Source organism: Helianthus annuus, chromosome 5, assembly GCF_002127325.2.
Source record: "Helianthus annuus cultivar XRQ/B chromosome 5, HanXRQr2.0-SUNRISE, whole genome shotgun sequence".
NCBI lineage: Eukaryota > Viridiplantae > Streptophyta > Magnoliopsida > Asterales > Asteraceae > Helianthus > Helianthus annuus.
Genome location: NC_035437.2, coordinates 92,793,410 through 92,807,299, shown reverse-complemented (window position 1 = coordinate 92,807,299; position 13,890 = coordinate 92,793,410). Strand labels below are relative to the sequence as shown.

At 40.0% G+C, this 13,890-nt stretch overlaps 2 protein-coding genes across 2 annotated transcripts; one reads left to right on the top strand and one right to left on the bottom strand.

Moving 5' to 3' along the window:
• The first annotated feature begins 1,355 nt into the window (after positions 1-1,355).
• LOC110943210 lies at positions 1,356-2,141 on the top strand. The gene has a single exon (XM_022184962.1). It carries the CDS (start codon positions 1,356-1,358, stop codon positions 2,139-2,141), a length of 786 nt encoding a protein of 261 aa, XP_022040654.1.
• A 4,452-nt stretch (positions 2,142-6,593) lies between these two features.
• On the bottom strand, positions 6,594-8,739 carry LOC110940662. Its single transcript, XM_022182217.2, has 2 exons — positions 8,456-8,739; positions 6,594-8,024 (listed from the first exon to the last, which is right to left on the bottom strand). The coding sequence occupies exon 2, from the start codon at positions 8,022-8,024 to the stop codon at positions 6,792-6,794; it is 1,233 nt and encodes a 410-aa protein (XP_022037909.1). The 5' UTR covers positions 8,456-8,739; the 3' UTR covers positions 6,594-6,791.
• Between the last annotated feature and the right edge of the window lie 5,151 nt (positions 8,740-13,890).

Below are 13,890 nucleotides of genomic sequence, written 5' to 3'. Positions count from 1 at the left end.
CCTGATTTGGTTTGAAGATTTCTAGTATGTGATTAGTCACATGTTGATAAGAGTATATAGTGAAGCACGAAGATGATTAGTATGTTTTAAGTTCACATAATTTCATTTTATGACTAAAGATGAAATACAAATACCTTTAACGTATAAAACGCACCAATTGAAGGTGGCATTTTCTAATTATCAAAATTACTCTATAGATAATCTTGTAGAGTAATTTTGATTTTGTAGGGTAATTTTGTAAAACTATCTTGTAGGGTAATTTTGATCTTTGTAGGGTAATTTTGAAATGTATCATGATTACCCTACAAATGATCTTGTAAGCTAATTTTGATCTGAGTTAAATACTTAAATGCCCGGATAGTTCATGTGGTTTGGTATTTTTTCACCTTTGTTCTCTAATTTTCTAAAATTATCTCTATAGTCTAGGGGTGTGCACGGTTCGGTTCGATTATTAGCATTGTCCGTAACCGTAACCGAAGTCATCGGTTAATCGATTCGGTTAATTCGGTTAATTTGTCGGTTTTCGGTTCGGTTCGGTTAATTTTCGGTTAATATTCACTTCAAACAAGGGCTAATTTTTTTGCTTAGAAAATCATTTAGTGGAGGTATAAATACATGAAATAGATGTATAATACATGAAATGGATGTATAAATAAATGAAATTGAGGTATAAATGCATAAATAGATGTTTAAATACATAAAGTGGATGTATAAATAACTAAAAGGAAAGCATAAATAAATGAACTAGAGGTATTATTACATGACATGAAAGTATAAAATATGAAATACATGAAATAGACGTATAAAGCTAGAAATATATAAAAAAATAAATGATTCGGTTCGGTTTGGTTAATTTCGGTTAACTGATGGTAAAAAAATATCCGTTAACCAACTTTTGGTTAATTCGGTTTCGGTTAATTTCGGTTCGGTTTTGTCGGTTTTCGGTTTGGTTTCGGTTAACGGTTCGGTTATTGCACACCCCTACTTTATTCCCCAACTTTTCACTTTTTGTTCTCGGATAGTTCCTGACGTGGATAGAGGTTAGTTTTATTAGTTAAGTTGGTGTAAAATGAGTATAATGCTCTTAAGTAAAACAAAATAAATTAATTAAGTATTATATATAATACCAGCCACATATCTCTCTCTACCACGAATGGGCTTACAAAAAAGCTTGTTGGATAGGCGATTGCACTCTGAAGGTTAAATTCCCTCTTCTTTATCGCCTGGAAAATAAAAAAGCTTGCTGGATATCGGAACGTACAAAAATTGTTAATAATCAGCGGGTTATCGTAGCCGAATGGATTGATATTATGCAGGAAACAGAAGAGCTAATTCAATGGGTTTCTTTGTGCGAAATGGTGGCTGCTGCAGGAATAGAAGTGGGGCAGGACACTTGGTTTTGGGCTGGTAATATGGAAGCAGAATATACCACGAATGGGCTTACAAAGATGCTAATGCAGCGGACGGTGTACGAAGAATGTTTTGTCTTAAAGTGGGTTTCGTGGGTTCCAACGAAGTGTTTGATTATGGCGTGGAGAGCGGAAATGGATAGGATCCCAACAAAAGCGGCGTTAGTCAAGCGAAATATTGGCATTACGGATACGAGATGTCCCTGGTGTAATTGTTATGAAGAAACGGTGATGCATGTTTTGTCCGATTGTTTAATCGCTACCAATGTTTGGGATGGGATTGGTAGATGGTGCCGCTTAGACCCGATTTATGCGTTCGAGATTAAGGATCTGTTAGAAGTGTACAAGTCGATGAACGGAAGCAAGAAGGGGAAAAAGATTGTGCACGGGATTGTCATTGTCACCATGTGGTCGATGTGGAAAGCGAGGAATGATTCGATTTTTAATGGGAAGCGGCCTAACGTGGAAAACATCGTGGCGAGTGTAAAGTCTATCACGTTTTTATGGGCTAAAAGTAGATTAAAATGGTTTGGGCATGTGAAGAGAAGGCAGACTATGGCGCCAGTTAGAGCAGTGGAAAACTTTATTGTGGAGGGGAGAAGAAGTAGAGGCAGGCCTAAATTAACTTGGGAGGAGCGGATTAGATATGATTTGATAGAGTTGCATCTCTCTGAGGACATGATCCGGGATAGGGATTCGTGGAGACCTAGGATAAAGGTAAAGGACTATTAAGGGATAGCGTATAGGTAGCCTAGTTTTTTGTTAAGGGGGGATTTAGTACATGATTGTCTTTAGGTAACATGTGCATTGGTTATTTTATGATGCTATAAATGTTTATGTAGTATATGGCTTGCTCCTGTTGATATTTGGTAGTTTTATTTCACTTATGGTACCGTCTTTTCTGCTTGTATCACGTCTGTTTGTTCGTATGCTTTTGTTTTTGAGCCGGTGGTCTTTCTGGAAGCAGCCTCTCTACCTGATGTCTGTCGTTAAGGACATGCAAAAACCAACTAAACTATGTAAATAGAGTAAGTCGGATATCGAACCAGAGAAGGATTGTGGAAAGTGTTATTATGCTAAGTATTTAATTAACTAATGCTAAGAAATAGAAATCAATTGAGAATTTGATTGTTTGAGAGAATTGTCTAAGTTAATGAATAAAAACTAAGGTTTAAACCAATAGGTGAGAAAATGGTTCCTCCAGATTTCAGGTTTTCCAGTTAACTTCAACTATGTGATTAATCGTCACCTACATAGACATAGGTGTTAAACCTGATTAACTAATTGTGATAACCAACGACTAAGTACTCCGGTCAATACATAACGGAAGGTTATCGAATGATTATCAATTACACTTACAAACCCTAACCCCATGTCAAATATATCCCAATTACTAGAACTCTCGGGAACTGAATGCTTAGAAATTAAGGTTTAAATAAATGCAATTGTTTACAACCAATAAATCAAATCAAGTTAAAGTGAAAAGCATCGAATGCTTAGATCACTAAGATAAAACGATTGTAGCAAACACATAGTATCCATTAACTTACAAAAACCCTCCGTCCGGAGGAAACCACAGAAAGTTTAGCCACTCATCTCGGTTAAATGATCTTCACAAGCTTGATTAATAATTAATACCATCATCTTGATTATAATATAATAAAAAAGAATGATGACAAAAATTATTTGAATGAAAGCTTCAAATTCACGTGATGTACCCTTCTTAGGGTTTTCTAGTCAAAGGTAATGATGATGTGTGGTGATATTTTATGCTTTTGCCTTGACTTTCTTGTGCACTTGAAGATGATGATAATTGTCTTCTAGATAATCTCTCCCAAAAAGTGACGGCTGCCTTCTGTTGATGTGTGATGGTGTGTGCCGCCCCCCAAGACAAAAACCTTCACGTCATGTTGTATGATTTATTTGATGTTGCCTTGTATTCGTGGGCCCCCAAGAATGAGTATGCGTCCCCCCCCTTTTTTTTCTTTTGCTGACTTCATGAAATCGTAGGCTACAAACATAAATCGTAGGCTACAACTTCATATCTCTGTTTGAGCATAATAAATAAACCATAAGCTACGAAAATCAACTGTAGCCTACGATTTCAAATATCTGTCCATAATTCCACATATCATGAAGAGCTCGTGAGTTACAGAAAGTCCCTTGTAGCTTACGATCATGGCACTTCTCCTCTTTTCTTCTTCATTTTTAACTTTCATCAAATGACAGATTGGTCCTTATACTTTGTTACTTCCAATTTCTTTTTTTTTTCTTGCACATATAAGCTCCAAACCACTTTCATAAATTAACGAATTAGTCCCCAAACTTCACTATTCCACACTTCATCCACTCGTGAGCATTCATAGCACCCGAACAAGCTTTAACATCCATTCTTGAGCCGCAATATCCCATCCTATGCTCACACTTTCATCTTTAACCCTCGTAAATGCACCGATTTACGTACTTTACCTGCAAAACACCAAATTCTCATAGTTATCTCATTCCAAGCAATTAGACACATCAAATGCACATAGAACATGATATTTAGACATTCTAAAGCTCGGGTTTCACCCTCTCCATCACATTCCCACACTTGCCTTTGCTTGTCCCCAAGCAAACCAACTAGAACTAATCACCATAGCAACAACACCTCTAAACTCCCTTAACCGGTTCAACCTGTTCAGTCCCAAGTCATACCTATCCCATAGACTGACACAATCGAGATTGACAGTTTGACAAATAAATGATGCAATTTCAAAACTCAAGACTTGTCTATCTAAAACTAACATGTTTACAATTAAACACATGCTACACACCCCTCACAATGTACTCTCCTCTCGGGTTAATATCTGGACTAGCGTGTAAGGTGCTAGTATATAAACACTCAATAAGCAAACATGAAATCCTGTAATCATAGGCTTGTATGACAATCACACCTCCACTGTATCACCTAACACAACACATATCAAAAGGACTTTCGGGTTTTCGGTTAAGGGTAAAGGTAGGAATATATTTTTGGGTTCTTTTTCTTTTCTAATTGACTCACAAATAATAACCAAACCGTGATAACTTTATTCAAACACAACTTATACTATTGGGTTGGTTTCTACCCAAGAACATAGACGATATTCATACACTTCTGTTTTTTTTTTTTTTTTTTTTCATTTTTTTTCATTTTCCTTCACATATTTTTCTATTCTTCTTTTTTCTTTTCTTTTTCATAGCAATATCATCACGGTCAGGTTTTCACAATAGACAATGGGCGAACAAACGAAAGGTAGTTAGGCTCAACAGGGCTACTAAGGGAAATTGGCGAATAACGCAAAAGAAGCACAAACACAAAAGGTGTAACAGGGAATCCTAATGCCTTTATCATCTATGTGCATATGTCAAATCCACAGTCTCAGCATGCATCGAATCATACAAGTTCTAACACAAAATAACACGTAGCCTGCACTCAACAAACGAATTTCATATAATGTCTCCTATCCGTCTACAGGCTCAAGATCTCACCAAGAAAAGGTAAAAAGGTTGACGACATGTAGCATATGCAATTTAAATATGCTACCCCTAGATAGACATCTCTTTTTACTCATTTTCTATAAAAACAATTGTCAAACCTACTCTCATGAAACTTAAAGGGACAACCATGACAAGGGACTAATCTAGTGTACTACCGGTAAGAAGCCTGTTAGTGATTGAAACTTCAGGTTTTCGTATCCAATTAGCTTGTTTAAGACGATGAAAAATTTTTAAAATTTTCAAAATTTTCAATTCAATTTTTTTTCATTTTCATCGATTTCAACCACTTTCAATCTCTTCAAAGCTTTATCCACGAATCCCTTCCCGGGCTCCCCCATCCCCACACTTGGGATACATTGTCCCCAATGTATGGTGCTTTTAAAATATACGCCCGGGAAACAAACCAACTATCCTAAATAAGCGACTAACTCATCACAAACAAACCAAACAACACACATCCCATAAAACAACGCATAGTTTAAACACCACCAAGTACAAAACATGAAACGAAAGATAAAAAGACAATTAGTCGTTCAGAAGGGAAAAAAAACACATGGACCTGAACATGTCAAAGAGCGCTCAATGATATGATGGACCCGGCGGTCCACCACGATATCCACCCAAATGCTCATAAAATGAGCTCATATAAAAAATATCCGCTAAACCTCCTTGCGGACCTTGCTGCGACTGAGAAGAAGACGACTGAGCTGTATGTGGTTGACTTTGACGAGCCGAGTAATCATAAGGTGGAGGTCGATATGGGTAGGAGCTTTGAAAATGCGGCGCCGAGTATTCTCTTGGCAACCACATCGATCCATGAACCTGGGGCATCGGAAGACGGGGCATACCTGGCTCATATGGCTGCAACTGACTGAAGTCCACATGAGGTGGATTCTCGCAAAATGGAACTCCATTATAATAATTGAAATACTGGCGCGTTTGGTTGTCGTCATACGCCCTCATGTTCAATTCCATTTCATTGCTGATGTGACGTGCCCGGTCGGCACGTCGTAGAAATCCCATCATCTCCTCATGTTGTCTCTCTCTACTTTCCATTGACTCCCGATGTTGCCTCTCCCTACTTATTTCCAACCGCGAGCCTTGATCATACAAACACTGTTGCCACCTGTCCCAACCCGCATATTCTGGCGGTTGGCTACTCTGCACCCTTGCCTGCATATCGTCGTCAAACACTCCCCAAGAGTAATCTGATTGCCGTGGCCCCTCATGCTGCCCACTTCCATTCTGATGTCTGTCGTTAAGGACATGCAAAAACCAACTAAACTATGTAGATAGGATAAGTCGGATATCGAACCAGAGGAGGATTGTGGAAAGTGTTATAAGGTTAAGTTTTGATTAACTAAGACAAAAAAAAAATAAAAAAAATAAAGCTTTGTTGTGAGTTGATTGATTATCTAAAATTACAAACTAAAAAGTGAAGTTTAAATCAATAGAGAAACAATGGTTCCTCCAGATTTCAGGTTTTGCAGCTAGATTCAGTTATGTGTTTAATCGAAACACTTACATAGACATAAGTGTTGAATCTAATTAACCAGTTGTGATAACCAACGACTAAGTACTCCGGTCAATACATAACGGGAGGTTATCGAATGATCATCAATTACAATTACAAACCCTAACCCCATGTCAAATATATCCCAATTACTAGAACTCTCGGGAACTGAATGCTTAGAAATTAAGGTTTAAATAAATGCAACCGGTTACAATTGATTAATCAAATCAAAGATGAAAAGCATCGAATGCTTAGATCACCGAGTTAAACGATTCTCACAAACACATAAAATTATCCAACTTACAAAAACCCTCCATCCGGACGAAACCACTAAAACAACTAGCCGCTCATATCGATTGAGTGATCTTCAAGAGCTTGATAAATCGTTGGAACCGTCCTCTAAGTGGCGGCTGTTCACCTCCAACTTCTCTTACTTGCAAACCCGCTTCTCGCCTCAACCTCAATACCTCTTCATCACTAGAATCCAAATCGTCCATTTCGCCTCGACTTGGAGGTTGCTTCCCCCACTGCAACACCTTCAATTTAGCTCCATCTCCGAACTTGATTTTTATCCAGAACTTGGTTTTCATATAGGTTACTCTATCCCCATCACACGTCTCAGCGATTGACCACGTAGCATGTGGCTTTTGAAAAGCCTTTTCAGAAATCGGTACCACCCTTTGTTGCCGAAGAAAAACACTAATCAAACGGGCATGCGGAATCAGCTTCTTTTGTCTTTTGTTCCGGCTTTGCCATATATGAAGCATCACCAACTGCCGAAACGACAAATGAATTTGCCCCGTCATGAGAGCATAAAGCACCAACAACTCCCATTTCCGTATACCCATCATATCCCCCAACCGGGGTGCTACATTCGACAATACCAAACTCAATAACACCCTCACCAATGGCTTGAGGTTGTCTCGCTTCAGTGTGACCCCTTTTTCCAGCAAAAACAATTCCGAGAACATTACATTTTCAGCCACAATATCCTTCGGGTCACTGAAGTAATCCTTTTCTTTGATATAAGTGTAGAAGTTATCCCCCTTAGAATCAAGTTTTGCAATTTGGCTCAACGAATCCAAAGACATGGTCGCCGGCTTCCCATTAACTTTCCCTGTCAATGTGACGGTTCTTGGCGGATCATTGCCATCATCCTTCGTTAGTGTACTTAGCCACTCTGTAACGCTTTTAAGATACACCTCTCCACTCTCGTTACCTCGAAAGCCCAACACTTCTTCCCAACCGAGTGCAGCAAATTTTTCATACAACCCCAACATCCGTAGATCGGTTATATTGATGCGCTTCTCGAAACAAGTATTTGTTCTAATAGAATGTGTATCGCCCATCTTTGCATAGAATAACTCGGCTTGGTATGCTGCATTTTGCTTATGCAAAGGTCCATCTCTCCACGTAGGGTGGTAAGGAACATCACCGTGCCCTCGTGGAGGTTGAACAAAATCATCTACTGGCGTTTCCCTAATCTCAATCCCGGTTCCCGTCCTTGCTCTTTTCGACCCAACCGCTACATTCTCTACTGATTGAGTTTCCTTTTCCTTTCCTTTGCGTTGTTTAGCCATCTACAATCACACAACGACAACCAAACACCTCAAGTTAATTCGAATCAGTGGATATTAATATGCTAGAACAAGTGTATAACCTGTGAGACCTCCCCACACTTGTTCTAAACCATGGCTCAACTTGTTACTAGTTAAATCATTACCCAAAATAATTTCAATTCACAAATTCAGTCCAAAACTCATAATGTGGTTCATTAACTAGCTTAAAAAAAAACTTAACAACATCCCCTTAAGCCCTAACATCAATCCAACCCCTCATATAGCAATTTTGCCCCGTTTCAATTCATTAACCAAGATAAAATCAGGATTTCATAACCTATTACATGCTCATTTAACCACTAAATGACTAAACAACCAAGAACAAAGCATGAATATAGCAAAAAATACCTTGACTTCATCAATTCAGAGCAAAATTGTAGTAAAAATCATACCTTTTTAGTTTAGAAAGGCTAGAGAACACTTAGAGAGCTTGTTTATGAAGTTTGAGCAAAAAGCCCCAAATTTGAATTTTTAGGGTTCTTCGAGCTCGACTTGATTCGTGCAAATCTGGGCGTTTTCGGTGAAAACCGAGGGCAAGGTTTTGTTCCTCTCGAAAAATTAGCCAAGTTAGGCTCTTGAATCACTCGATTTGGTGGAGAAACAAGAAAGTTATGAAGCTTGAAGATTTGAGATGGTTATGGAGGTTTTTGGAGTTCTTAGGAAGAAGATGAAGATATGTGACAAAATTAGCCAAGCAGATTCGTGTTTTATTTCTTTACAAGTTGGGTTTTTTTTTTTTTTTAAAAACTTTGGGTCATACCAACCCGACCCGGGTCCACCACGTCCCACATCTATTTGCGATCGTAAGCTACGGTTTCAAAACCGTAGCTTACGGTTTGAATTTGCTGTTCATTATGTGTTCTCAACTGTAGGCTACGAGTTGTAACTCGTAGCTTACAGTTCCCTTTGTGCATGTGACAGAATTTCTGACTCGTAAGCTACGGTTTCAACTCGTAGCTTACGGTTTACTTCAAATTTTTTTTTTTTTTTTTAATTTAAATTTTTTTTTTTAATGGTTTAAAAGGCTTTTGTTTGTATCTAAGACCCATGTGCCCTTTTTATTTTTCAAAATTGTTTTATAAACCGAATGATTCGGTTTCTCATTCACAAGCCCGCTCCACCCCCCGAAAGAAAATCGTGTCGTCCTCGACACACAACTGATATTAGCGACATACCTGGGCATTTTCAACGTCCCCACACTTGCTTGAAGCTGTGGGTATACTCACAAACAACCTCTTTAACCATTTAAAACAAAATAAAACTAATAAACAAAAACAAAATAAATATGTACCAAACATCCGGGTTGCCTCCCGGTAGCGCTAAGTTTTAGTCTTCAGCCGGACTTCTCAAGACCCTCAGTCGGTTGTGTATTCCGGTGCGCTTTCAAGAAAGCTCACCTCTTCGGGTAACGGATTCAAATCATCACCGTCTAGATACGGTTTCAACCGATGACCATTAACTACTTGTCTGCGTTGGTCCTTCGGATCCTCGATTTCCACATCCCCGTATTGTCCGACTCGTGTAATGACAAACGGTCCGGTCCATTTACTCCTTAATTTACCTGGAAACAATTTAAGGCGAGAGTTAAATAACCAAACTCTTTGACCTACCGAAAACGTCAAACGCCTCAGCTTTGCATCGTGCACCGCCTTCATCTTGTCCTTGTATGCAGCGGCGGTGTCATACGCCTCATTGCGTAATTCCTCCAATTCACTCAATTTCAACAACCTGTGGGCACCTGCATCAGAATAGTCAGTATTCACTTGTTTAACAGCCCACAAAGCACGATGTGCAATCTCTAATGGTAAATGGCAACCCTTTCCATACACCAAACGATAGGGTGTAGTGCCAATAGGAGTTTTATAAGCGGTGCGATATGCCCATAAAGCGTCATTCAGTTTAGATGACCAATCCTTTCGATCAGTTCGCACCGTCTTTTGCAAAATTTCTTTAATTTGCCTGTTCGACACTTCAACCTGTCCACTCGTTTGTGGATGATATGGTGTAGCAATTCGATGGTCAACGCCATACCGTTTTAAGAGTTTGCCAAAATTAAAGTTTTTAAAGTGGGATCCTCCATCACTAATTATCACCCGAGGAACCCCGAACCTGGAAATGATGTTTGAATGGACAAACTTGCAAACAACGGTATGATCATTTGTCTTAGTGGCAACTGCTTCAATCCACTTTGAAACATAATCAACCGCCACTAAGATGTATAGGTTACCATTCGAATTGGGAAACGGTCCCATAAAATCAATTCCCCAAACATCAAAAATATCAACAACCAAGATTGGTTGCATTGGCATTTCATCCCTTTTTGAAATCCCACCCATCTTTTGACAATTCGGACAATGTTTAACAAACTCAAATGCGTCTTTAAACATGGTTGGCCAATAAAGACCAGCTTCAAGAACTTTATGGCCTGTCTTTTGTCCGCTAAAGTGACCGCCACATGCAGATGAGTGAGCATGCTGTAATACATCCAAGAACTCTGTCTCGGGCACACATCTTCTAATAATCTGATCAGCACCAATTCGGAACAAGTCCGGTTCATCCCAAATATAATTCTTCACCTGCGACAGGAATTGTTGCTTCCTACGCTTATTCCACGCATCCGGTATCGTACCTGAAACAAGATAATTTGCAAAGTTAGCATACCAAGGTCCGGAACTCGCAGCCATTATAAACTCATCCGGAAAATGCTCATTGATCTCGGGTGTGAACTCCTCTACTTCAACCGGTAGTCGTGACAGATGGTCAGCAACTACATTTTCACACCCCTTCTTGTCTCTAATTTCGAGATCAAACTCTTGCAAGAGTAGGACCCACCGAATCAGTCTCGGTTTGGCGTCCTTTTTCTCCATTAGATACCTGACTGCACTATGATCAGAGTAAACAATTACCTTGCTTCCACAAATATAAGACCGGAATTTATCCAAAGCATAAACAACAGCAAGCAACTCCTTCTCCGTTGTGGTATAATTCAACTGAGCATCGGAGAGGGTTTTGCTTGCGTAGTAAATAACAACCGGCTTCTTATCTACTCGTTGGCCAAGTACGGCCCCAATAGCGAAATCGCTTGCATCACACATTATTTCAAATGGCTTTGTCCAATCAGGTGATTGCAAAATTGGGGCTTGTACTAGTTGTTCTTTTAATGCATTAAAAGCGTCTAAACATTTATCATCGAATTCAAATGGAACGTCTTTTAACAATAGATTACATAAAGGTTTCGTTATAACACTAAAGCCCTTAATAAATCTACGGTAAAAGCCGGCGTGTCCTAAAAAGGAACGAACACCCTTGACATTAGTAGGGGGAGGTAAAGTAGAAATAACTCTCACTTTTGCTCTATCGACTTCTATCCCCTTACTTGACACGACATGTCCTAACACTATACCCTCTTGAACCATAAAATGGCTCTTCTCCCAACTGAGCACTAGATTCGTTTGGACACATCTCTCTAATACCCTAGATAGTTCATCTAAACATGTATCAAATGATGACCCAAAGACCGAAAAGTCATCCATAAATATCTCTAGGGTGTCCCCAACCATATCCGAGAATATGCTCATCATACACCTTTGAAAGGTGGCTGGGGCGTTGCACAACCCAAATGGCATTCGCCTAAATGCGAATGTGCCATAGGGGCATGTGAAGGTGGTCTTTTCTTGGTCATCAGGGTGGATAGCAATCTGATTATACCCTGAATAACCATCAAGAAAGCAGTAAAATTTCTGACCTGATAATTTTTCGACAATCTGGTCAATAAAGGGCAAAGGAAAGTGATCCTTTGATGTGGCAGCGTTTAGCTTCCGGTAGTCGATACATACCCGCCACCCAGTTACCGGTCGGGTGGCTATCTGCTCACCATTATCACCCTTGACAATCTGAATGCCTGCTTTCTTCGGCACCGTTTGGGTTGGACTCACCCACGCGCTATCTGAAATGGGATATATGATCCCATTGTCCAACCACTTGATTACCTCTTTCTTTACCACTTCCCGCATGTTAGGATTAAGCCTCCTTTGTGTATCCCGTGCAGGCTTCGCATCTGCATCAGTAATAATTTTATGCATACAAACAGAAGGACTTATACCTTTCAAATCAGCGAGAGTCCACCCGATCGCAGCTCGGTGGGCCTTCAGCACTTTCAGTAGTGCTTCTTCTTGTTCTTTCTCCAAATTAGCTGCAATAATTACCGGGAGAGTCTGATCCTCTCCTAAGAACGCATACTTTAGATGCGCTGGCAGCTCTTTCAACTCTACCTTTGGTGGGCTGACTAGGGACGGTTTCAACCCTGAAGAAATCTCAGCTGGAAGGCTCTCCACTTGATGAGACCATGGAGGCCTTCTCTCTTGCACCGCTTGTGCTTCCAACTTCCGAACTTCCTCTTCCAAATCACACATGTGATTTTCTTCTACCCTGTCACAAAACAAACAACACTCGGGCACCTCATCCTCAACATGAGGATCACATCCATCTATAATATCTGCCATGAAACATTCATCACTTTGAAACATGTCAGAAACATTAGAAAACACATTCAATCGGACCTTTCTATTGCCGAATGTCATATCGACTGTGTCGGTGCGACAATCGATCTGAGCATGTGCAGTGGCTAAGAAAGGTCGGCCCAAGATAACATTTGGTTGATTGTTTTTATCAGCAGAAACATAATCTAGCACCAAAAAGTCTACAGGGAAAAAGAACTCTTCCACCTTAACTATCACATCGCGAACTATCCCTCGAGGAAGCTTAGGGGTCAAATCTGCCAACACAACAGTTGTGTCGGCACGACGCAGTGGACCAAAATCATATTGGTCGTACAAGCTTCCCGGAAGGATACTCACGCTAGCTCCGAGATCCAACAACGCCCTACTCATTTTAAAATCGCCAACTTGTATAGAAATTAAAGGCGTCCCGGGATCTCGTAGCTTAGGTGGAAGGACCCCATTCAATACGGCACTAACTGCATCAGTGAGATCCACTTTTTTAGGGACTTTGTGCTGCCGTTTTTGAGTGCACAAATCCTTTAGATACTTAGCATAAGCCGGAACCTGTTTAATGGCGTCGATTAGGGGTAAGTTGATTTTTACTTGTTTAAATACCTCTAAAATTTCCTCCGGTTGAGGTCCCCTTTTATTGATTATTTTCGTGTTACCCGGATCCTTCAAGGCTTCAGGAAAGGGAGGTAGAATATGTTCCCCTTCCTTAGCCTTGAGTGGTTCAGAAGTTGTAGGTCGGGCGTTTTTACCATTACTTTTAACAATGTTAGGTTCCGACTCATCGTCACTCTCACCATTTTCACCTAAATCCTCCACCACACCATCCACGAACTGTGGTGGAGTGTCAACCTTGTGATAATTCCTACCACTACGTAAAGTACTTACCTGGCCAACTGGACTGCCCTTCTTTTGATGAGCGGGATTTGGTGTTGTATCACTTGGTAGTTTCCCACTATTCTGTTTCAGCTCCTTCACATCGGTTGCAAGTTGGGCCATTTGTGTAGTTAATGATTGAACGGCTTTCTCTCGCATCTCCTCCTTCTGAGCAAGATTTTTCAATTCAAGTCTTTGACTCTGTAAGTCGAGCTGAATTGATTTCAACATCTCCATCATATCGTTACCCCCCGAAGTATTAGACGACCCAACTTGTCCTCTTTGATCATTTTGGTAGCCACCTTGAAAGTTGCCCTGAAATCTGTTCTGATTGAAGTTTCTTTGACCACCAGACTGATTGTTGCCTTGAAATCCCGGATTTTGCTGATTATTCGCATTCCCATAGCTAAAATTCGGGTGATTTCTAAGGCCCGGGTGATATG

Coding starts and splice junctions, on each gene's coding strand:
- LOC110943210 (XM_022184962.1), top strand. CDS start 1,356: ATGGTGGCTGCTGCAGGAATAGAAGTGGGGCAGGACACTTGGTTTTGG.
- LOC110940662 (XM_022182217.2), bottom strand. CDS start 8,024: ATGGCTAAACAACGCAAAGGAAAGGAAAAGGAAACTCAATCAGTAGAG.